At 36.8% G+C, this 25015-nt stretch overlaps 1 protein-coding gene across 3 annotated transcripts; it reads right to left on the bottom strand.

Moving 5' to 3' along the window:
- Positions 1 to 5411: 5411 nt before the first annotated feature.
- Positions 5412 to 22803, bottom strand: LOC114256233 (kihadalactone A synthase LFS-like). Of its 3 annotated transcripts, XM_082902980.1 has the most exons (10): positions 22651 to 22803; positions 19273 to 19469; positions 12757 to 12854; positions 12489 to 12540; positions 11209 to 11512; positions 11069 to 11119; positions 10713 to 10758; positions 10422 to 10467; positions 10205 to 10284; positions 5412 to 7515 (listed from the first exon to the last, which is right to left on the bottom strand). In XM_082902980.1, exons 7-10 carry the CDS (start codon positions 10742 to 10744, stop codon positions 7434 to 7436), a joined length of 240 nt encoding a protein of 79 aa, XP_082759106.1. In that variant the 5' UTR covers positions 10745 to 10758; positions 11069 to 11119; positions 11209 to 11512; positions 12489 to 12540; positions 12757 to 12854; positions 19273 to 19469; positions 22651 to 22803; the 3' UTR covers positions 5412 to 7433. The 3 variants fall into 3 exon arrangements, with proteins under 3 accessions (XP_082759106.1, XP_082759107.1, XP_082759108.1); XM_082902981.1 differs by having other exon boundaries at positions 11069 to 11512; XM_082902982.1 differs by lacking the exons at positions 12757 to 12854; positions 19273 to 19469; positions 22651 to 22803 and having other exon boundaries at positions 12489 to 12745.
- Between the last annotated feature and the right edge of the window lie 2212 nt (positions 22804 to 25015).

The following is a 25015-nucleotide window of genomic DNA, read 5'->3' as shown; positions in this document are numbered from 1 at the left end:
AAAGTTAAAATAATTAACACCTTTTCACAAAGGGTTCAAAAATAAGTGGTCTACCAAACGAAATCATAAGTTACTTACAAAAATAACAGATTGTGACCGAGTCACAAAGTTACATGATTTATTAACAAAATTAATTTTCTAGTTACTAAAACCAGAAAATAAATTACAATACAAAATAATTTTATTTTCCTTGTTACTAAAACTAGTAAAATAAAATACCGAAATAATATCTGATTACAAAAATCAGAAAACCAAACCACAACTTAATTTTCTAGTTACTTAAACCAGAAAATAAATTATAACACAAAATCATTTTATTTTTCTTGTTACTAAAACTAGAAAATACTGCAATTTTATTTTCCTTGTTACTGAAACTAGAAAATAAAATACCACAAAACTGATTACAAAAATCAGAACAAATTAAAACACAAATTAATTTTCTAGTTACTAAAACCAGAAAATAAATTATAACAACAAAATAATTTTATTTTCCTTGTTACTAAAACTAGAAAAATAAAATATCACAAGAATTTTCTGTAATACCAATTAATATTCTGAATTGTTAATGACACCAGTATCGTACTACTAGTTGTTGTCAAAGAAAAGAGACAGTATATTACTACTATCTGTCAAATAGCATAAATCACTATTTGTTTTTCCAACCAGAATATTAATTTGAAAACACAGAAAATTAAATACAATGAAGATACCCAAAAAGGATTCTGTCTTAAGATTGTTGGACAATCTTCACTGTATTTTAAAAGATTTAATTCTGTTGTGTACAAAACAACAACAAGAATAAAAGAAATAGAGAAAAGGAGAGAATATGTTTGATTACAAAAATCAAACTCGAAATAAAAATAAATAAATAAAATCACAGATTTTATTTTGTTACAAAAACAAAATTAAAATCTGATTAAATAAACAAATAAAAACATAATTAAATTAAACAACTTACTTGGTTAATTTATTTGAATAACTTTTCTGATCAAGTCCAGTGTTTAACACTGTGTCCTTAAGACAGATTCGTCCTCTCCACGGTGCTTTCAGAATTTGGATGTCTATCTCCCAGGATGAAATGATCTTACCACAAACAATAGCAGCACTACAAATTGTTTGCCTTACGAACACACTAAGTGTTTACACTCTTTCTTTCGGAAATAAAATGCAGCAAGATGAAGAATATAATTAACAGAGGTGAAATACGAAATTTCTGAATGAAAACATCAAATGAGGGTGGTCCTATTTATAGATGTGAAGGTGGCTCTTGGATTTGAATTGAACAGGTATGTGGCTCTTGGTTTTGAATTGAACAGGTATCATACCTGTTGGGTTTTGAATTCAAACAGATTTGAATCAATTCAAACAGATAGTAAAACGGGAAGGGCCCTGTTTGGGTGTGCACTAATTCCAAAACAGTTTATTTCTGTTTGAAACCGGGAAGGGCCCTGTTTGGATGAACAAAAAATCCAAACCAATTTAATTTGAATTATGGATTTTATTTTAATAAAAAATAAAATTAAATTCAAATGTTTTTGGCCCAAAAAGATTAGAAGCCCAACCCAACCACACACCACGCACTCGCGCCCAAGCCCAGCCCGCCCGACCGACGGCGGCGGCGGCGATTTTTGGGTCCAATGGGTCTAGCCCATTTTGCCCATAACCTCTCCCTCTAAAACACTTGGGTACCCCTTGGGGCACACCCCAAGTATCTCACCCTAAGCCTTATAAACCCTTTCAAAACCTCCCACCAAATCAATGTGGGACAAGCCAATTTACAACCTTAAGGAATTTCCACCAAAACTCCATTTCCATGGAGCACACTTTGGCTTCAAATTCCCATTCACTCGGTAATGGTTTTGAGCAACCAAATATACCACGTGAATCACAACGCGGCATAGAACGCGTTACCACTTTGACCCGAGTAAATTGACACTCGGGGCCCACCTAAAAAATAGACCTAACTTAGGAAAAATTAACCATTTCCAACAATTGTTGGACAATCTTCACTGTATTTAAAAAGATTTAATTCTATTGTGTACACAACAACAATTAGAATTTAAAGAAATAAAGAAAAGGAGAGAATTTGTTTGATTACAAAAATCAAACTCGAAATAAAAAAATAAATAAATAAAAACAACACTGAAAATAAATTAAATAACTTACTTGATTTAATTTCTTCGAATTATTTACTGATCAAGTCCAGTGTTTAACACTGTGTCCTTAAGACAGATTCGTCCTCTCCACGGTGCTTTCAGAATTCGGACGTCTATCTCCCAGGATGAAATGATCTACCACAAATAATAGCAGCACTACTAATTGTTTGCCTTACGAACACACTAAGTGTTTACACTCTTTCTTTCGGAAATAAAATGCAGCAAGATGAAGAATATGAATAGCAGAAGTGAAATACGAAATTTCTGAATACTAAACATCAAATGAGGGTGGTCCTATTTATAGATGTGAAGGTGGCTCTTGGTTTTGAATTAAACAGGTATGTAGCTCTTGGTTTTGAATTGAACAGGTATCATACCTGTTGGGTTTTGAATTCAAACAGATTTGAATCAATTCAAACAGATAGTAAAACGGGAAGGGCCCTGTTTGGGTGTGCACTAATTCCAAAACAGTTTATTTCTGTTTGAAACCGGGAAGGGCCCTGTTTGGATGAACAAAAAATCAAAACCAATTTAATTTGAATTATGGATTTTATTTTAATAAAAAATAAAATTAAATTCAAATGTTTTTGGCCCAAAAAGATTAGAAGCCACACCACACACCCGCGACCGACCGAACGGACGGACGGCGGCGGCGGCGCGCGCGTGTGTGGTGATTTTTGGGTCCAATGGGTCTAGCCCATTTTGCCCATAACCTCTCCCTCTAAAACACTTGGGTACCCCTTGGGGCACACCCCAAGTATCTCACCCTAAGCCTTATAAACCCTTTCAAAACCTCCCACCAAATCAATGTGGGACAAGCCAATTTACAACCTTAAGGAATTTCCACCAAAACTCCATTTCCATGGAGCACACTTTGGCTTCAAATTCCCATTCACTCGGTAATGGTTTTGAGCAACCAAATATACCACGTGAATCACAACGCGGCATAGAACGCGTTACCACTTTGACCCGAGTAAATTGACACTCGGGGCCCACCTAAAAAATAGACCTAACTTAGGAAAAATTAACCATTTCCAACAATTGGGTCTCTGATACAACAAAAAATCTTCAGGAGCAGTTGGGGAAGGCCAGTCCTTCAACTTTAACATTTGTGGTCAACCATTTTCATGGATTCGACCCTTTGAGTATCCCATGATAAACTGACCAAGCTCAATATTTACCTACCAACACATCAAGCACAACAGGCAGATATCAGAGCATTTGGCATAGCATAATAGCAAATTATCAACCCAACCCAATAATATGAAGAGAGAAAATAAAAAATAAAAAAATAAAACACAATAAATGAGAACCAGATACAATAGATGAAACAATATACAAAATATAAACAATCAGGGGTCAGTTTTATCCATTCCATAATTGGGAGTTTGATGAAGGCTACCTCAAACTAGTCTAAGAAATCTGTAGCCTTCACATTTCTGCTATCATCCTTCATTTCCTCTTCTGTTGTCTCTCGAATTCCTTTCCATATAACCATGGGATCCCAGCTTGACATTAACAAGCCATCACAAACCTCCTTGACAATAACAGGTTCACCCCGGATCCAACGCTTTCTAAAATCTGCAATCCCATCAACTTTTATATCTTCAGAAGTTGGACAGTACAAGAAATTGTCATTGCAGTTCTCTCTATTTGCATATTCGAAGAGCCTAGAGTTAAACCCAATTTCTCGTGAACTACCAGTAACATAAACCTTACAGCCAATAACCATTTCTTCGTAATTTTTTACCGGTTTTGCAACCCAATTCATCTTAAAAATTCGTTTTAAGGTCAATGACAGGCAACCACAACTGCCATACTCCTTTGGTGGGCACGGAATACTGCCATTGATGTTGGCTTTCCAATTAAAGAACTTGTCTAATAACTTCAACCAAAGTTTTGATTGTTTAACTTGCTCTGTTACAGTTATTTTATACTCTGTTCTCCCATCAAGCTGATTTTCCAACTCTCCTTTAACACCATGGATAGATGCTTCCCTAAGATCTTGGCAGCAGCTACTTACAAAATAATGACAACCAAAGAATCCAACACCACCTTTCTAAACTGTCAAACAACCTACTTCTAAAATTTATTAAATTTCCCAAAACATAAAAAGTATGAAGACCTGTAGTCTGTAAATCCTATTAAATTCTGACCAAAAAATTATCCACAGATCTAAAAATGACCAAACAATGTCACTAATGGAACAGTATAAAATCTATCTAGATATCTCTGTAAATTGAATGCACAAACTGTAAAATTCAATCAAGTTCTATATCCTAAAAACCATTATCATATATATGATAAACTCAAACACAAAACCCACAAGTTCTCTCATTTAAAGTCCTGAGTGAATTTGGGGAATGAGAGATCAATTTCAAATTTCCCTAGCATCCCTCCGATTCAAAGCGATGATAAAAACTCATAACTGCACACTTAGATTATCTCAAATCGTGACAAATCAAACATGATATAGAAAGAAATAAAGATGCCATTGATTGAAGATCCGAGAGAGACTCCGAATGATTATTTCTCAGCAACCAAACATGTGAAAAATCAAGAACGAAATAAAGAGCAAGATATTGATTACCAGATCAAGACGCCATTGATTGAAGATCCAAGAGAGACTCCGAATGATTGATTCAATGTACCTAGGGTTCGAATCGAACGCAAAGACGAGAGAGAGAGAGTGGTTCGGTGTTGTTTGTTTGCTTGTGTCGCACCTATTTCAAAGAGAGATGAGAGAGGAGAAAATGAAAATGTGAGCTAACAGATTGCTAAAGATAAAAAATTTCAATTCCCGCCCCACGTTTCAAATTTCCCCCCAAACTTTTGGCGACCAAACTCTTAAATTAGTCGCAAAAATAGGTTCTTTTGCTGACAAATTTTTTTAGTCGCCAAATCTCAATCAACAGCGACTAAAATATTTGTCGGCAAACGTACTAATTTGGCGACTAATTTTTTTTGGTTGCTGAAAATAAGTTTTTCGCGACCAAATTTTTGATCGCCAAAAAATATGTGACCTTCCGCAACCAAATTTGTAGTTGGTCGGCAAAAGTATACCACTTTCTGCGACCAACATATTTTTTGGTCGCCAAAATATAACCTTCTGCGACCAATAATATTTGGTCGTCAAAAATAATGATCATTCGCAACTAATTAATATTTGGTCGCCAAATGTCATTTTTTTGCGACCAAAATTTTTTTGGTCGGCAAATGTGTGAATTCTTGTAGTGATTCAAGCAAATAATGCAAAGACAGACTTTCCATTAGCGTCCCTAGTAGCACAGGTTTGAGTCATAGACACAATGTCTTCAAAAATGAAAGAAAGACTATGTACATCTTATCCTCTCTAGATCCTGTTTTAGCAGAAGCTTCGTACACTAGGCTGCCCATAATCATGTGCGAAGCACAATGGAAAACTTTTGGCAAAACCTATTGAATTGAAGTTCCTTTTATGCAAATGGGCACATCAAATAGATAGAATGGTTCACCTTTGCATCTAAATCAACTACTTTCCTTTGTAACAGCAGAGGCTTTGGCTGGGCAAGTAACAAAAGAGAACTTCAACAAGGGTTTGATCTATCCATCATTCTCTAATATCAGAAAGATCTCGGCCCACATTTGCTTATGATGTAGCTGCTAAAGAAAATGAATTTGGTGAGTTAGTGAGTGTACCTATGGTTGCTTCATGTGTCTTACCACCGCTGTAATTGCCTCTTGAAACATGCTTATTTTTATAACTTTCACAATGTTTTGTAGGCGTGGCAATGCATCTCCCTCAGCCTGAGAATCTAGTGAAGTACGCTGGAAGCTGCATGTATATATACTCCCAATTACAGCAGCTTCCGATGAATTGTTGAACTGTGAGAGGAAACTATGGCTAGTGTGGTGTGTTTCTTCAATGTCTGTTATGTATTCTTGTTTGGTGTCTCTTTTTTTCCCTCTACCTTCCAGTCATGGTGTTTCGGAACTTTTGTGGTGTTATAAACTTTAGAGAAATTCAGACCATGAGAGTCAGGTTGGATGAGAGGTTGGTTTTAGCTGAAAACATTGTCCACTTCATCCGCTACTCACTACCAGTTTAGTAGTCTCTGTGAAGTCACAAGAGCTGTAGAAATATGAAGAAATTCGGACCGACGTGTGAAGTGTCCAATGTGGTGGTACTTGTAGAATCAACCACTTGCCTCACTTGAGGATTTGGAATTCCAAGCTTGTCAAACTCGAGATGTATTACTAACTTTTCATGCTGAGCTGTACTCTAATTGTGTGATAGAGAGAGTTTGAAACAAAAGGATATGAGAGCACGGGACAAAAATTTCGGCCCGACTTCCTTACTTCTATGTGTAACTGTAATAGAATACCTGTGTTTTGTAATAAATCAATCCCTGTGGTCTTTGGAACGAAAGCTGACTTACATCTCCACCATTGATCTGTTTCTGTCAGTTGTTAGTTCCTAGTGGCCCTAAAGATAAATGGTATCTTCACCATTGATCTGTTTCTCTCAGTTTTTGGTTCCTAGTGGCTAGTGTTGAAAATGAGTTGAGTCAAGTCAAACTTGTTTGTTTATTGAGCTTAAAAAAGAAAAGTTTGAATTTGGCTCCAAAATTCAACAATGAATAAATTTTTTGACTCAAACCTTGAGTGTGCCTCGTTTAATAAACACCTAAATGACTGGTTGGAGCTCGTTTATATATATGTAAAGAAATTGAGGACAATCAAACTCTTACTGAATTTATTGAACTTATTTTTAGTTTGAGCTTATCTAAATGACCTCAGCAAAGTCAAACTCTTTCTGAGTCAAGCCTAGCTGAATTTGTGAACAAATCAGTTCATTTGCAGTTCTACTAATGGCATGACACATCAGTTCTATTTTTTTAAAGGTTGGAGAAAGGAGAAACATGAAGTAAATGTAGCATACAATATAGAATCTTGCTAATGAACTAATGGCATGACATGTCAGGTCTATTTTTTCGAAGGTTGGAGAAACATGAAGTAAATGTAGCATACAATATAGAATCTTGCTAATGAACGTCCACTGGACATTCGTTAAGGATCAAATAATGTTAAAAACATAGCGAACCAAATAATGTTAAAAAAAAATAATTTTTTAGTACATATTTCACATATTACCAAAGAAAAGATTATATGATATTTCTCCAATATTCAACTAAGAGAACCCTGTTTCTATACAAACCGTGGCAGGAAGGAGCTAACCTCTGTGTACTACACTATGAAGCGAAAATCCCAGCAATATTGACAACTGAGTTTGGTGTATCATTTTTCGTATGACTTGAGAACAGCTTGAGTATCCTTGTACTGCAGGAGCATGTAAGTTTCACATTTGATTGGAGGAAACCTGGTTGTAAAGCAACAGTAAAAATGGCGAAGCTTCATAAAAACAAAGATGTTTAGCATATTTTTAAAGAATTTTTGTTAGTGCACAAAGGTTGTCGATTAATTAGACAACAACTTAGCTATTGTTGGATATCCCAACTTCCGTAAGTTTTTGTGAGGCAAAATTCACTTTATCCCCATATAGTTTGAGGTCGAAGCACTTTACCATTTGTGATTTAAATATAGGCACATTGTCCAATTGTGCTTTTGTACTAAATAGCAACCTAACATCTGTTAACGTTAATCGTCAAAAGACTATTTTACCGTTGCATGAAAAAAAATAATAATAATTTGCTTTATCTCAGCTATCTAAAAGATGTGGACACGGACACGTGACACGACATGCATACAACACAGACATGCCGACGCGTTAATTTTCAAAAAATGTAGGACACGACACGTGGACGACACGCATGAAATACATTATTTTATATATTTATTATATGTTATATATATAAATATTTCATTCAAAGATAATGAAAAAATACAATATGACACTAATTCCTATAAATTTATATGAGTTTGTTTTATTATTGTATCTTAAGTAATTTTATTCAAAACTTATAATTAGTTTCACATGTGTTTACTCGATAGACACGTGTGTTTAAGCGATTGACACGTGTGTTCTCCAAGTGTTCAAAGAGTGTCTGGGTCTTGAAAAAAATTTAAAAAATAAGACACGTTTTGAAGAGTGCCGGACACGTGTCCAAAGAGTGTTGGTGTCCGACACAGACACAATACAGATACGTCACCTTCTTAAGAGTGTCTGTGCTTCTTAGTCTACTATTATACACTTAATTTTAACTTAATCACTTATTTTATTAATTAAACTATCTATTAACTTTCAATTACTATTTATTTATACACACACACACACACATACACACATATATATATACACCTAATTATGTAAACTACTGAAACTGTTAATTGTACACAAATCTATATACCTAATTATTTAACCTAACTTAACTCCTAATTATACACACATGTACTTACACCTATGGAGGGAGATGAAGCGATGGCGATGGATGGAGAGGGGAGAGGGGAGAGGGGAGTGTCGACAAGGGGCTAAAAAGGGAAAATGGATCGGGGACAAGGACTGTGTAGGTAAGAGGGAACGGCAGCACTAGTGGTCAGGAAGGCAAGATGGGGCGGGTGCATGGAGAGGGGAGATGGGGTGGTTGGAGGTGGTGGGAAGGAGGGAGAGTGTGGTTGGTTAGGGTTAGGGTTTGTAGGGATTTGGTTGCTAGTGTAATAAATTTGGAAGTAATTGAATAAGATGAGGGCAAAGATTTCATTTTCATTTTTATTTTTTTCAATTTTTTGTTTAAACAAATGCTCACTCTCCAAAGGCGTGTGCATCACAATATTTTTTTTTTTTTTTTGGAACAAATCAAACTATGTTAGTTTGAACAAAAAGGGTAACAATGGCAATTTAGTCCAAAACCATAAGGGGGCATAATCCAAATCAGCGCGTGCATTACAAATTCTGTTATTTTGAACAAAAAAAGTAATGATCGATATGCCTATATTTGAATCACGGGCGAGTAAAGTGCTCCGGACTCAAACCACAAGGGAGTAAGGTAAATTTTGCCCTTTTCCTTAATACCATTTTGCCAAGTCAAATTACGAAAAAGGAACAAAACCCAACTCTGGACAGACCCTCCTACCACACTCAGCCTTTCCCTACCCTCCGGTGCCATGGCCAACGTATGTTACATGGATTTAGGTACGAGTGACGAGTGTCGGGTGTGGGTGCATACCCAAAGGTTAAACCCATCAAATCTCAAATTTAAGGGCACACGAACTCGACAAAAAATGATCATATTTTTATATTTTTAATCTATTATATGAGATAAAATAGTGTTATATGTAACATATAATGTCAAAAACGCATTTTACTCATTTTATAGTAATTATACAACCATATATACATATAATGATAATGTTAAATATAAACATACAAGAAATGTCTGATTGAAAATATTGAATACATATCTTACACACACCCTTGTCCAAGTGTCGGTTGTCCGACACGGGTATTTAATTTATTTTAAAGAGTCCATGTAACATAGCTCCCAGCCCCCTACCCACATTGAGTGCCACCCTGGCGCCTCGTCTCCTCCATCCCCTCCCTCTCCCACCCCCCAATACACACACTTGTGCCATTTCCCAAGGCTCCCCTCTTCATTTCCCCACCTCTCTCTCTCTCTCTCTCTCTCTCTCTCGATGCTGGGTGAGATGGTTAGGATTTGGCCTTGAGAGAGAAGGGGAGGGTGGGGGTTTCGTGGAGAGGTGGGGGCATACGAAAAAAAAAGAGAAGGGGAGGGAAAGAGAGGGGTGGTGGAGGTGGCGTCAGCGGGCTGGGTGGTTAGCCAAAGTTGGGGTGTTCAAAGAAAATCAACAAAATTTAAATTTGAGAACTGGAGTGTCCAAAGGAAGGGGGTCCAACCATTGTTTTGGAGTACATTTAGAGGTTCCTAGTTGTCCATATACGTTATACGTTTCCTCGTGTCATTGTGTGGGTGATGGTTAATTTGTGGTCATACGGACTCAGATCAGTTGCAGTTGTAGTTATCAATGGTTAATTCATGTTCATACTTAAATCAGATACAGGTATGAACAGTTTATCAGTGTTCAATTCATACTTGGGAGGGTTTTCTTGTGACTGGCAGGTGGGCAAGCATTCCACGACACAACCATGACTAGGCTCCACAAAGTATGCAATCTGCTCAACAAACCAAAAAACAAAAACAAAAAAGAGCCATTGTGTGCATTAGATGATAATATTGCATAACGAGGCAATAATCAACATCCGTTAATATGCAATTAGAGAACATTCAAAAGCTTCTAAAGGGGCCTTACAGAATATCTCTCCTGACCATTACCCAACACTCGATGCAATGTGGGCCTGGATAACACACAGAAAGTATCATAAAATTATAATCCCAACACTCAGACCATGTACTAGAAAAATTGACATTCATGTTGGTGGCAATGAGAAATTATTGTTCTGGAATTTAAGCTATAAAGAAGGCAATGTCCCATATCATACTCAATATTATCTCACAATGAACAACTAAAAAAAAAAACTGTGGAATGATTGTCATGAAACTACAAAACCATCATTTGGGAACTTTGACAAACGCACATTACTTGAAAATACAGTTGCTCCAGCGCTCTAGCATGTCACCAAGATTCACTATAAATGCTCTGAAAGTTAGAAAATACTAATAATATAGTAAAATATTCATTCTACATCAAATTGTAGTAGGCTGGTAGCTAAATGTAATATATGGTCTCTTCAATGTAACTTCAGTGCATAATCACAAAAAGCATGTTACAATACTTAGACTACATCCAATAAAGGTGTCTAATATTGTCCAGAACTATGTCAACTTTTCTTCTTCTTCTTCTTCTTTTTTATTTTTTATTTTATTTTAATAACTGAGAATGAATCCTAGTAGGGCCCTTTGAAACAAATCAATTTTGTGAAGATTCTATTCACTAACCCTTTCAATGGTGCTACAAATTTCCATTTCTGAGGTTTAGCATCCTTATCCCTGCATATTTGTAATAAATTGAAAAGATTACAATCCCTTTTTCGCAAAATATAGGGGAAATATACTTCAAATTTTAACTATATCAGTACTTGGAGACCATAGACGTCATCTGTTGCCAACAGTGTTATCAAACCAAAATCAGAATGTGCACCTGCTCCGTATATTCCCTTCATGGGATCAGAAACTCTACTTGAAGAATAACCAAACACTTGTCATGATACAAGTGACATCATTTACATTAGGATTCCATGATCTTTACTTTAATTTTCACCTTCATAATGTAGCAGACGCAAGGTTGCAATAGGCTTCCCAAGCATTTCTTGTCTATCAAAAAAGTCCACCTCTAGGTCAAGTGCAAGAGCTATGATCCTTGAAACTGCTTTTGCCACCTCACTGCACTCATAAAAAAGATACATGAGGAAAATGAGAAAAGAAATCTATAAAATAACCATACAAACAATGTCATATATATATATATATAATAAAAAAAAAACTGAAAGTAGAAATTATGGCCAAACAAGTCACAAGACTTAAAATGGAATGATAGGTAATTGTTATTTTTACAAATGAATTTCTAGAGGGAATGGAGAACAACTCCTAATAGAATAACTATACGGATTGGTTTTATACACATCCCAATTTAACAATGGTCTTTATAAATATACTTCAGTGGCCAAAGCAATTCACTCAAACTAATTCTTTGTTATTATTCATAAAGTTATGCAGCATATTTGATGCTAATTTGCATCACAGAAAATGTATCAAAATACGTAAGCTCTTGCGTAAAGATCTTACAGTGTTTGGTAAAACATGCAAGAATTGAAGTTAAAAGTGTGGACAATTTAGATTAAAAAGTAATACACCCCAAGTATTCGTAATGAATATATATATACATATATATGAATCTTCATGGTCTTAGAATATTATTATCACGAGCTCGTAAAATTACAAGGGACAAACTCTTCAACCAAGCTTTGCAGGACCCAGACTGTGCCGTCAAGACCAGATCGGATAAATGCATGAGTTCTCTCCTGAACTTCTTGAGTCTAGGCTCTTAGCTCACATCCCTAAGCCTTTCATTAGTATATATAGAACTTCCAATATTTGATATGAAGTTATCCTCCCACAATGTGATATTTTCCAAGATTTATTAGTCTAATGCAATACTTTTAAATTGACAATACGATATTCATATTAGATAACAATGAGAAAATGATATGATGCAGCATTTCTGCTTATACACCGAAACAAGTCAAGATAATTCAATTTACTACATGAAGAGTTATAATGTCTGATACAAAGCAGCACATACATCTTCCAGTAATGTGTGAAGTTCGTTACAAAAAGTACAAGTTTGAACAAAACTTACAGTGCCTCTCTGTGATATTTCTCCATAGTTTCCCTCCATCCAGGCAAGATATCTTTCAAACGGCCAAAAAGACCAAATGGGTTAATACTGACTACAAAACCAATACCATGCAGACTGCTCAAATGCTTAAATCAGTTCAAGTTAAATTAAGCTATAATTTGTGTGTGTGTGTGTGTGTGTGTGAGAGAGAGAGAGAGAGCTGATTGTGACATGGCATGAACTACTCATACTTCGACTTTTTAAGACTTGAATGGATTTTGTAACTTACCAGCAGTGGGCCAGACATTTGGTCCATATAATGGCTTTTCTATGTCAGGATTGTTTTCAGGTACTTCTATTCCAATGTAATATCCCTCCGCATAATCTCTTATATCCATAAAATAGGATAATCAATATTTTTTATTTTGTATCAAACATGGATCTTTCTGTTATAATTAGTTTAAATTTAAACAACCATAAATCAAGAAAAATAGATCAATTGGAAGAAGAAAAGAATGGGGCAATATAAAAAATAAAACAATGTAGGTGGCATCTCAAAGTAGGAAGGCAACGATGCAAACAAGCAAGTATATAAACACATATAGGCTCAAGTTTGTTAGAGGCCTAAGGTGTTAAAATCATAAATGAGGCCTTTTTAAGATTTATATTTGAAATATATTTTCATTTTCTGTTCAAATGTAAAATCACTAACTACGTTCAAGTATTTCTAGCATGTCATTTTTAATTGATAATGTTTCTTATGACTTGATCAATCTTAGGTTGACCTTTATCAATTTTAATTTATTTTTATTTTTATTTTTTTGCAATGCAATTGTTATAGATATTGTTAATATAATAATATTCTATAATCATGGATGCATTTGGAAAATTTAAGTTTTTTTAAATTATCCAGTATATCAATTTGAAGTGCTCCCTTCAGCTAGCAAAACTTAATTTAAAACTTTCAATTCCCAAAACAAATTTAAACCATTGATATAATCTTTTACAAAACATTCAAGATTAAGACAACTATTCCTACTTTTTTAACAGTTAGTGTGATTGCAAATTTATATTTATCATATTAAAACTATATAAAAGTGAGGCCTCTTACTGTGTGTGGATGTTAGGCAAAAGTCTTATTTTCCTAGCACTGAAGCCACTTCTAGACACACATGATCATACAAGCACAGTATATACATGTGTACATGTCGTGCACATAGCAAGCTATACAATAGATGTCAACTTGTATTAAAACAAGCATTATATTTGAAAGAAATAAGAGCGATATTAAGAGAGTAAGAGAAACTCTTGTATATTGAATATCTGAAGTTGTAAGAAGGGACTCCATTTATAGGAGTTGTGTGATACAACATTATGATGAAAGTGGAGCCTAAAATAAAATAAAGTAGCCGAAAGCAGCCGAAAGTGAGGCACTGCTCTGGCATCCTATAACTATGTATGATTAATATATGCATTACATTAGTATAATATATACATGCTAATATAATATAATATTATGATACATACATATTAATATAATACATTAACAGCCCCCCTCAAACTCAAGGAGGACAAACATCAACCAACTGGAGTTTGGAGACAAGTTCAACGAAGCAGCCAGGAGAATGAGCTTTGGTGAAGATATCAGCAGGTTGATCAACAGAAGAAATCGGATGGAGATGGACTGTACCACGAGCGACGTGTTGACGAATAAAATGGCAGTCAATCTCAATGTGCTTGGTGCGATCATGAAAAACATCATTGTGAGCAATTTGAAGAGCACTATGATTGTCACAAAAGAGGTCAGTAGCACCAGAGGGGGTAACACCCATGTCAGCGAGGAGCCAACGAAGCCAGAGAAGTTCTTGAGTAGCATCAGCAAGAGCACGGTATTCGGCCTCGGTACTGGAACGAGCAGTAAGAGATTGTTTCTTGCTGCGCCAAGAAATAAGAGAATCACCCAGAAAAAAGCAGAACCCAGTAGTAGAGCGCCGGTCAGTAGGATCGCCAGCCCAATCAGCATCTGAGAAAGCACGAAGCTGAAGAGATGAGCGGGCGGAATAATGAAGACCATGAAATAGAGTGCCTTTGAGATACCGAAGGATACGAAGCAAGGTAGCATAATGAGGGGTACGAGGAGCTGACATAAACTGGCTGACAATATGAACGGCATAGGCAATATCAGGACGAGTAACTGTGAGATAGACAAGACTGCCAACCAGCTGACGATAGAGTGTAGCATCAGAGAGAAGAGTGCCATCAAGAGGTGTAAGACGACTCTGAGGTTCCAGGGGAGTAGAGGCAGTCTTGCAATCCGTAAGACCAGCACGTGTAAGAAGATCAGAGGTATACTTAGCCTGAGAGAGAAAAGAACCCGTAGAATCATGGAAGATTTCAAGACCCAAGAAATAGCTGAGAGGACCAAGATCTTTCATCTCGAAATGATGGCTAAGAAACTGTTTAAGGCGAAGAATACCATCGATATCATCACCGGTGATAATCATGTCATCTACATAAAGTAAAAGCAGGGTGGTCCCTTGAGCTGTTTTTCGGATAAAAAGAGCAGTATCATAAGAGCTGGAGGTGAAACCACATTTCTGAATAGTGGAGCTGAACTTGGCAAACCAAGCACGGGGAGCTTGTTTGAAACCATATAAAGCACGCCGAAGTTTGCAGACTTGATGCGGGAGATAAGTAGACCCAGGGGGAGGTTGCATGTAGACCTCCTCGAGAAGAACACCATTAAGAAAAGCATTTTTCACGTCCAGTTGATAAAGATCCCATTGGCGAGCGGTAGCAACAGCAATCAAGCTGCGAACAGAGGTGAGACGAGCAACAGGAGCAAAGGTCTCCTCATAATCAATACCATATTCTTGATTGAAGCCTTTTGCAACAAGGCGGGCTTTGTAACGCTCAATAGATCCATCAAAACAAGTCTTGATTTTGTATACCCATTTGCAGCCAATGGCAGTCTTGCCAGGAGGAAGATCAACAATGTCCCAAGTATGAGTTTTGTCTAAAGCCTGCAATTCATCAGTCATGGCTTGCTGCCAAAGAGGATTAGAGCGAGCCTCACGATAGGAGGTCAGTTCATAAGTAGAAAAAGCAGTAGAACCAACAATAAAGTCACGAAGACGAGTAGAAAGTTAGGTTACTCGATGTGGTCGAGCAGAGGGAGGAGGAGCCAGAGGAAGAGACTCAGCAGGAGAGGAGGATCCCGATGGAGCAAGAGCAGGACCATCAGAGGGAGCAGGTGCAGGGGACAAATCGGTAGGCAAGGCGATCTCGAGAGAGGATCGCAGGGGCGGTGGAGCAAACGGATCAGAAAACTCAAGAGAGGGTGGCAAGGGTGGTGGAGAAAGGTCATCAGAAAAAAGATATGTGGAAGGGTCAGTAAAAAAAAGAGAGGGTGAGGGAACGGACAAACGGAAGGGAGAGAGAGAGGAAAACATTTTGTGTTCCCAAAAGACCACATATCGAGAGATACGAAGTCGTTGGGAGAGAGGATCCCAACAACGATACCCCTTATGTTCAATACCATACCCCAAGAAGCAACAAAGGCGGGAACGAGGTTCAAGTTTGGTACGTTCATGAGGTTGGAGAAGAACAAAACAAGCAGAGCCAAAGACTCTAAGGTTGGTGTAGGGAGAACGGGTGCCATGCAGACGCTCATAAGGAGTGTGATTCTGAATGACAGGGGTAGGGATACAATTGATAGTGTAAGCAGCAGTGAGAGCTGCCTCTCCCCCAAAATGTTCCGGACAAGAGGAAGACAAAAGAAGAGCGCGAGTAGTGTCGAGAATATGCCAATGTTTCCGTTCAGCACGTCCATTTTGTTGAGACGTGCCGGGACAGGATCGATGAGGTTGAGTACCATGACTCTGAAGAAAAGAAAGAAAGTCAAAATCTTTATATTCCATGGCATTGTCGGAACGAAAAAGTTTAATAGTTTTAGAGAATTGTGTTTTAACCATTGCAGAAAAATTGTAATAAAGCTGTTTGAGCTCAGATCGATTTTTCATAAGAAACAACCATGTAAAACGAGAAAAATCATCTACAAAAACAACAAAATAGCGGGCGCCGCCCATAGTGGGAGTAGGAGAGGGTCCCCAAATATCAGAATGGATGAGATCAAATGGTGCAAGAGAAACAGAGTCACTTTTATTAAACGACAAAGCAGGTTGTTTGGCAAGTTGACAGGACACACAATCTAAAGCATCAGAACTTAGAGGACCTAAATGACCACGAGAAATTAAAGATTTTAAACGACTAACAGAAAGATGGCCTAAACGACAGTGCCAAAGCTGAAAAGGAGATAAAGGAGGAGCAGTGGTGGCAGTGGTAGGAGCTGTGATCTGAGAGGAATCCGGAACATGAAGATGGATAAGTTCGTAGAGACGTCCATGCTTACGGCCGATCCCAAGAGTTTGCCCCGTCCGGGGGTCCTGCACCAAACAACCAGAAGGGGAAAAGGTAATAGTTAGACCATGCTCACATAACTGACTAATGGATATAAGATTTAAAGTGAGAGCAGGCATAAGATAGACATGAGATAAAGATAAGTGAGAGGTGGAAACAGAACCAACATGACTTACAGATAGAAGAGACCCATCAGCAGTATGGATAGAAGGAACAGGAGAAGTAGAAGAGAGAGGAGTAAAAATAGTAGGGTCAAAGGTCATGTGATTACAACAAGCGGAGTCAAAGTACCAGGAAGTGTTACCTGCGGTGACAGACAAAGCAGGAGATGGAGGAGTACCGAAATTATGCCAATTGTGAAACATGGCATCGACATCTGTGTGAGAGAAGACTGGAGTGGAAGGATCTATAGGGACAGAGGCAGGTAAAACCTCGGAGGCAGTAGCAGCAGTGCGTGGAGCAGGCATTGGTTTAGACGGAGGCCCAGAACGGTGAGAGTTGTTGCGGGAAAAATGCCCGGGGGAGGGACCATTGCGAGAGGCACGGGCAGGGTTACGGAAGCAATCATGCTGGAGATGACCAGGACCAGTCTTGTTGCAAAACCGACAAAGACGAACTGGACAATTAACCAGAAGATGAGTCGATGGAAGACAGCGGTTTTGACAGTAGTTGCAGATAGGTGTCTTCTGTGGGGAAGATGGTGAAGGAGAACTTCGAATCTGGGGAGTAGCAAGAACAGAGTCCACAGGGTGTGGATGGAGAGTACCAAACCTGGTTTCCTCTGACAGTAGTTCAGAAATTGCTTGCTCAAGAGTGGGTAAAGGAGTGCGATGAAGGAGAGATGCGCGGACTGGCTCAAAACGAGGAGTGAGAGCCATGAGAAACTGAACCAAGCGTTGTTGGTCACGGTAAGTAGTGAACAAGGCAGCATCCTTAGTACAATCCCAGGGAGGTTCAGAGAGAGCGAGCTGATCCCAAACATAATACATTTGTGAGAGGAAATCATTAATGGTTTGAGTTGTGTCTTGGTGCATACGGTGAAGTTGACTCAGAAGCTGATATTGGTGAGCAAGGCCAGTAGTCTGGTAGCGTTCTTGTAAAAAATCCCAGATGGCTTTGGCTGGAGAGGAAGCAGAGTCAAGTTAGAACCGACCAAACTGAAGGCTGATAGAAGTAATAGAAGTATTACGGAGCCAAGTGATGATCTGATAGTTTTTGCTATCCCAATCCTCCAGACGGTCAGCATATTTGGCAACGGAGTCCGTGGTGGCAGCGGATTCTGTGGTGGCTGGGATGGGTTTGCACACATCCCCAGTGATGATGCGCCAAAGTTTCTTGCCTTTGAGGAACCCAAACATAGCTTGTGCCCATAAGACATAGTTAGTTCCGTCAAGAACAATGGAAATAGGGTGGTTGGAGGAGTCCAAGCGATCCATGAGGAAAAAGCAGTATTATCGAAGCCGAATCTGAAAAATCTGAGGTTACTAGTGAATTCAGAGGGCCGAAATTAGTGGGAAATGAGTGAACGGACGAAAAAAAAGATGACCAGAAGGCACTAAATTGGCTGGTCAAAGTTGGTCAACAATTCTGGTCAAAGATGACGTCACAATCTGGTCAAGATGACGTCACTGCTGTGTCACAGGCGCGGCGCACGTTAGCACAGACAGGCGCGGCGCACAATAGCAAAGGAAGCAAGCGGCGCACGGAAGCAGCCAGGGCTGACGTCAGCTGACGTCAAAAACACGCGGCTCATGTTAGCAGATGAGGCCGCGACGCACGATAGCATAGGGCAAGTGTGAGGCGCGTAGAGCGCGTCTGAGAGGCGAGGAGGCGTGTGGATAAAAGTTCTGGCGGCGCGTGGAGGCGCGTGGAACGTCGGATGATGATGAATCTGGTGGCGTTGGATTCGTCGTGAGGAGACGAAGGTTTTGGTGTGGTCCAATCTGTAATTCAGATAAGGACGAAATATGCAACAATCTGCTCAAGATAAAAATGCGATGCAGAAGAGACTAGGCAATACACCTGTGCTCTGATACCATGAAAGAAATAAGAGCGATATTAAGAGAGTAAGAGAAACTCTTGTATATTGAATATCTGAAGTTGTAAGAAGGGACTCCATTTATAGGAGTTGTGTGATACAACATTATGATGAAAGTGGAGCATAAAATAAAATAAAGTAGCCGAAAGTGAGGCACTGCTCTGGTATCCTAAAACTATGTATGATTAATATATGCATTACATTAGTATAATATATACATGCTAATATAATATAATATTATGATACATACATATTAATATAATACATTAACAATATTGATCCAATATTCACTTTTGTGCTTATTGCTAAAAGGTTGTGTAATATTAGAAAAATGATAGCAGAACAAACCATTTATTTGATTGACAGAATCCAAATGTTCATCAAATAAGGGAGTGTAACCTCGATGTTGCTTGTTCCTAAGAACCTTCATTTTCTCACTTATTAGTAGATCAAAAAAACTTTTACTTTGGTAAAAAAACCTCATCCATAAATTCCTGGCTGATTCCATGATTAATCACATAGAAAAACCCAGAATCCAAACATGCCTGTACAAAAGAGAGGAAGCAAAGGATAAGCCAGGATATAAGAACCAATTAACAAAAAACAGGGTAAGAGAGAGAGAGAGAGAGAGAGAGAGATTAAAATAAAACAATATGGTAATTTAGTTCAATGACTGACTCATACAAAGAAAGAGTAACACAATTAAGCAACTAAATACTAACAAACATAATAGGGAGGAAGGCTTCTCTCTCTAGAGTTCTCCCAAGGTCCCTCACCATGGGAGAAGAGGGATGTTTTCAAGCTTATCTTATCCCTTAGAGAACCCACTGCTCCTCCCCTTGTGGTTCATTGAATATCTTTTGGGAGGTAATGTTTTTGTGTTTACCCTTAGAATTTTAGATCTATCTTTTTATGGTGTTCTGTTTTTTTGTTATCCCTTCTCTTTTGGATCTCTTCATGGCTGGAGATAGGGTATATGGTTCCTAGAGGCTTGTTTGTTGAGTTGATAGTCAATGATTCCTACATTTACCTTCATCATGTTCTCCTAATTTATGGTGTTGAGGCTATTTATAGTAGCGTATCATGCATGGCACCATCATAGTTCAATGTGGTGCTTGGATGAGATGAAAAGTGGGTGGTAGTGTTGATTGCAACTTTATTTCTGGGCTACTAAACCTTCCGGTGGTGTTAGGTCTTTGGAGATCTGCTGTAACTTGAGCTATATTGAGATTTTCTACCTGAGTGACAATGGTTGGAGTTAGTAGCAGGTGAACCATGTTCTAGTTTGGGGGCTGGGACGTGATGGACCAGCAAAAACTTTTAACTGTTGGAGCTATGGTGGATGTTTCTAGTGTACTTTGATTATGGCTTATTTCAGTGAGGAGAGGGACTTTTTGTAGTGTCTTATTCGTTGGAGGTTTTTGCCAAAGAAGATGTCAACTATGCAATGCCGATGAGCCATTGTTGCGCTGCTGCTGTGTTGTAGCTGTGCTAAGTGCCAGCAAAACCATGGGCTGGTTTTATTTGAGTAAATGAGTGATTGGACAGTGCATTATATAACAAATATTTTGTCCAAGTGTTGTATTCTAGCTCTGAACTTATGATCTACTCAGTAGATTATGTTGTGCGTTAGTAGCTAGGAGTGTTGTCCCTCCTGAGTGACAATGGTTCGAGTTACTAGCAGGTGAACCATGTTCTAGTTTGGGGGCTAGGACGTGACAGACCAGCGAAAACTTGTAACTGTTGGAGCTATGGTGGATGTTTCTAGTGTACTTTGATTATGGCATTTTTCAGTGAGGAGAGGGATTTTTTTATAGTGTCTTATTCGTCGGAGGTTGTTGCCAAAGAAGATGTCAACTATGCAATGCCGAAGCTTCGATGAGCCGTTGTTGCCCTGCTGCTGTGTTGTAGCTGTGCTAAGTGCTAGCAAAACCATGGGCTGGTTTTGTAAAACCTTGGCTGGTTTTATTTGAGTAAATGAGTGATTGGACAGTGCATTATATAACAAATATTTTGTCCAAGTGTTGAATTCTAGCTCTTAACTTATGATCTACTCAGTAGATTATGTTGTGCATTAGTAGCTTGGAGTGTTGTCCCTCTCTTTAAGGGTGTGTTGCCTTTTAGGCATGTAATGAGTTTCATTAAAATATTTAATTTTTTGGTATAAAATTTATGACTTACCCACCAAAAAAAATACTAACAAACCTAATGAGATTGCAGTCAAAAGCTCTTGATCATCCACATTCCACAGCACATAAAATTGACTAATTTTTGTAAATGTGAAGTTTAAAAGAGATGCATAAAAAATGACATTTTTTCCCAAATTCAATTCATAAAATGGGATTTCAATATTTGATTCAATAGGTTGATCAAAAGTCAAATTTAACATCCTTTTTTTTTTTTTTTGGTCCATTACAACTATTTGGTTTGGTTAAAATAAGTCTTTCTATTTTTTTTTTTTTCCTATTGTTCAAAACCTATAAAAATTCTAAAATTTTACTTTGCTTTCCCATCATCCAAACAAATAGTGGCATTAGAGTAAATTACACTTTGTACCCCTAAACTTTACATTCAATCTCATTTTACCCCGGACCTGTCCTAGACTTTGAGTCAAGTTACAATTTGATTCGTTGTTTCGAAAATGAACAGAGAACAATCACATAAAAATATTAAGGGAAATGATACAGAGCTCTAAATCTAGAGCTCTGATGTGGCAAAGCAAAAAAATAAATAAATAAATAAACAAGGCACAAACATCACATGGGGTGGGGGCTAGCTCATCAGAGGCCAACTCATTAGAGCTCCCAACCTTTTTTCAAATATTAATTAGAATAAAATTGAGAACTTTAATTTTGAAACTCTAAAGAAAGCTCTAGTTATGTACAGGGTAGGTCCTAAGATTTAGGAGGCCTAAGGCGACACTTCAGAAATGGGGCGTGCCCTCTTATATTGAAAAAAAAAAAAAAAATCATGAATAAAACGATAAGTTACAACTTTTTTATTTGTTTGTAGCCACAAAAAAAATTTTGCTTGCACATATAATCATTAAAATTATAAACAAAAATTTACTTTCATATATTAAGATAGGAAGCAATCATTACAAATACTTAAAAAAAATAAAAATCTAGTCTTATTGCTTTTTTTTGGGCCCCATGTTCAATTGGGCCTATAGTACTTAGGCCTCTTTTTTTTATATCTAAAACATAAAATTATATTTGGAAACCCTTATTTTTAGCCCAAATTTAGGGGCCAAGGCGCAGGCCTCTCTTGCCTGCCCTCAGGACTGGCCCTGGTTATGTGGTAAGGAGTAGAGCCACATGCGATGTGCTCTAGTTATGTGGCAAGGAGTAGAGTCCCATGCGATGTGAGGTGTGTTTCTATGTTTTTGTTTTTATTTTTTTTCTTGCCATAGAGCACCTTTAGAGTTCTAAAATTAAAATTCTCTTTCGAGCTCTAAAATTAAAATTAGAGCTCGACTATCATTGTTGTATTAATCACACTTAGCATACTAGAATTTCACTTTTGTCCTTCAAAAATTCTTATTCAAATCCATGATACCAAAACATCCTAAGTTAATTTTTTACTTAATTTTTTAGACGATGTTATAAGATTGACTCAAAATCTATAAGTTGAGTGTGATAATCGATCCATATATAATCGTATTACATCAATCAATCAAAAAACCAGATATATATACAGAGAGAGAGAGAGAGAGAGAGAGAGTACCTGTTTGAGTAAAGAAACAGAGTTAAGAATTTCAAGGCTTGAAAGATCGATACAATTGAGTGTAGAGAAGTTCTTAGGATCTCCAGAAGCTTCAAGAGCTCCGGTCGTCAAATTCTCCATTTCTAAACAGATGAGATTCAGATACTAGTTTTTCATTTTTGGAACGATTCAGACACTAATTAGATTAGATTTATATTATTAAATTAGATCAAATTAGTCAATACTATTAAAATAATTAAATTAAAATATAAATTTACCAAATTAACAAATTATGACAATATATTATATATCAAAAGTTGAGAGTTAAGAAGATCTCATCGGTCATTGTTAAATTCAGTTTTAACAAATTATGTTGTGTAATTTTTTTTAAGTACAATTTATAATCATAATTTATAATCATAATATAAGCTGTCAAATGTTTTTTTTTTTTTTGAATGAAACAATATTGATTTCGGGGTTAATTAGTGATAAATTCAATATAAAGAGGGTATAAGGCACTAGGTCTAATAGATATTTTTTTGTTAATGAGAAGTTCATACTTTGTGAAATAATTTGGTGAGAATTCCTAAATAACATTTTATTTCAATTTTACCCTTTTACTTTTTTTATCTGTTTGACTTTTTGTTAACTATCTGTTGAAATTATTTTTATCTGCTAAAATTCCTTATTTGTTAAAATTTCTATCTGTTCAAATTTTTTAATCTGTTAAATTTTTTTTATCTGTTGAAATTTTTTGAATCTGTTGAAATCTTTGCTTCTCTCTCTCTCTCTCTATCTCTTAATCCTTTTCAACAATATCCACCATAAAAAAAATTTATCTGTTCAATTCCTATTTATTTTTTTTCTATCTGTTTATTTTTTTATCTGTAAAAAGTCATTTGATATTTTTTTATCTATTGAAATTTAAATCTTTGTGATTGAAACTCACATTGAACTTCATGCAACTCAAAACCAAAATCAAAATGCAATAAACCAGAGTTTTAACCAGAACCGAACTAATTATAATAACACTTTCAAAAACTACCAACCATATTCCAATTGAAATTTGAAAATCATTTGAGAAACATATAGGTTACGAATCACATTACAGTTAATCTATTGAAAAGATCAAATAACCAAAAAAAGAACTAGATTTGGAATTGTAGACCTAACAACACAATCACAAAATCACAAAAAAACTTTAACAGAGAGAGAGAGAGAGAGAGAGAGAGAGAGATTCAATATATTAAAGAACAAACAGATCAAAGACCAAGATCTCATTTAAGTACCAAACATAAACACAAACACAATATATATATATATATAGAGAGAGAGAGAGAGAGAGAACCAAGGGGCTTTAACCTAGTTGGCTAGTCTTTTGGCCATCAAGTCTCTCCTAAGGGGAGGCCTTAGGTTCCACTCCTATGAGTGGAATGAGAGGACAAGATTTTCTTGCAAAATGTATGGTTGTGAGTTTCAACTCTCCTAAGCTTCTAATCTAACAACTAACTATTGACTTTCGCCGATCAATATATATATATATATATATATATAGAGAGAGAGAGAGAGAGAGAGAGAGAGAGAGATTGAGACTAAGGAGGGGACAAACCGGAAGGAATGGGTTGGTACAAAACCCTAACCCTCTGTGAATTTTTTTCAATTTGTTGAATTTTTTTTATTTGTTCAAATTTTTTATTTGTTCAAATTTTTTATCTGATGAAATTTTTTGAATCTGTTGAAATCTTTGCTTCTCGCTCTCTCTCTCTCTCAACCCTTTTTAACAATGGCCACCACCAAATTTTTTATCTGTTCAATTCCTATCTATTTTTTTATATCTGTTTTTTTTTTTATCTTTTGAAATTTAAATCTTTATGATTGAAATTCACATTGAACTTCATGCGACTCAAAACCAAAATCGAAATGCAATAAGCTAGAGCTTCAATTAGAAACGAACTAATTATAGTAGCACCTTCAAGAACCACCAAACACATTCCAATTGAAATTTGAAAATCATTGTAACGCCCTCAAAATAAACCCAAAAACAGGCATCCATGATACAAGAAAAAGATATCACATTTCATAAATCAGAGTATTCTTACAGTATGTATTACATGTTGACAACAAAAGTAAATGCCCCACGGGCTTACAACTTTCCAAGTCAACACTTGGTTACAAAAATGAGAGTACTAACTCTACACAAAATAAGCTCTTGGCTTGATATACATGTAATACAAAAAGTAATCAAAAAGGTCTCTCAGCCATTAAGTCTCCCAAGCTACGTCCTTGGAGGTGACATGTCACCTGCACCTGAAAATGATGTCCCAAATAGGGTGAGCCAACGCCCAGTAGAGATATGCTAAACATAATATGAGCAATAACTAAAACG

This window comes from Camellia sinensis, chromosome 13, assembly GCF_055761805.1.
Source record: "Camellia sinensis isolate YWXY chromosome 13, ASM5576180v1, whole genome shotgun sequence".
Taxonomy (NCBI): domain Eukaryota; kingdom Viridiplantae; phylum Streptophyta; class Magnoliopsida; order Ericales; family Theaceae; genus Camellia; species Camellia sinensis.
The sequence above is the reverse complement of the archived record's forward strand: the minus strand, read 5'-3'. Positions and strand labels throughout refer to the sequence as shown.

Bases quoted from the DNA above. Each gene is read 5' to 3' on its own strand.
- LOC114256233 (XM_082902981.1), bottom strand. From the start codon at position 10,744: ATGCTAGAGCGCTGGAGCAACTGTATTTTCAA. The intron at 10,285-10,421 runs GTAAGGCCCCTT...TTTGTTGAGCAG, and splicing joins ATGGTCAGGAGAGATATTCT to ATTGCATACTTTGTGGAGCC. The intron at 7,516-10,204 runs GTATGAATTGAA...CTTTACAACCAG, and splicing joins TCACAAGAAAACCCTCCCAA to GTTTCCTCCAATCAAATGTG.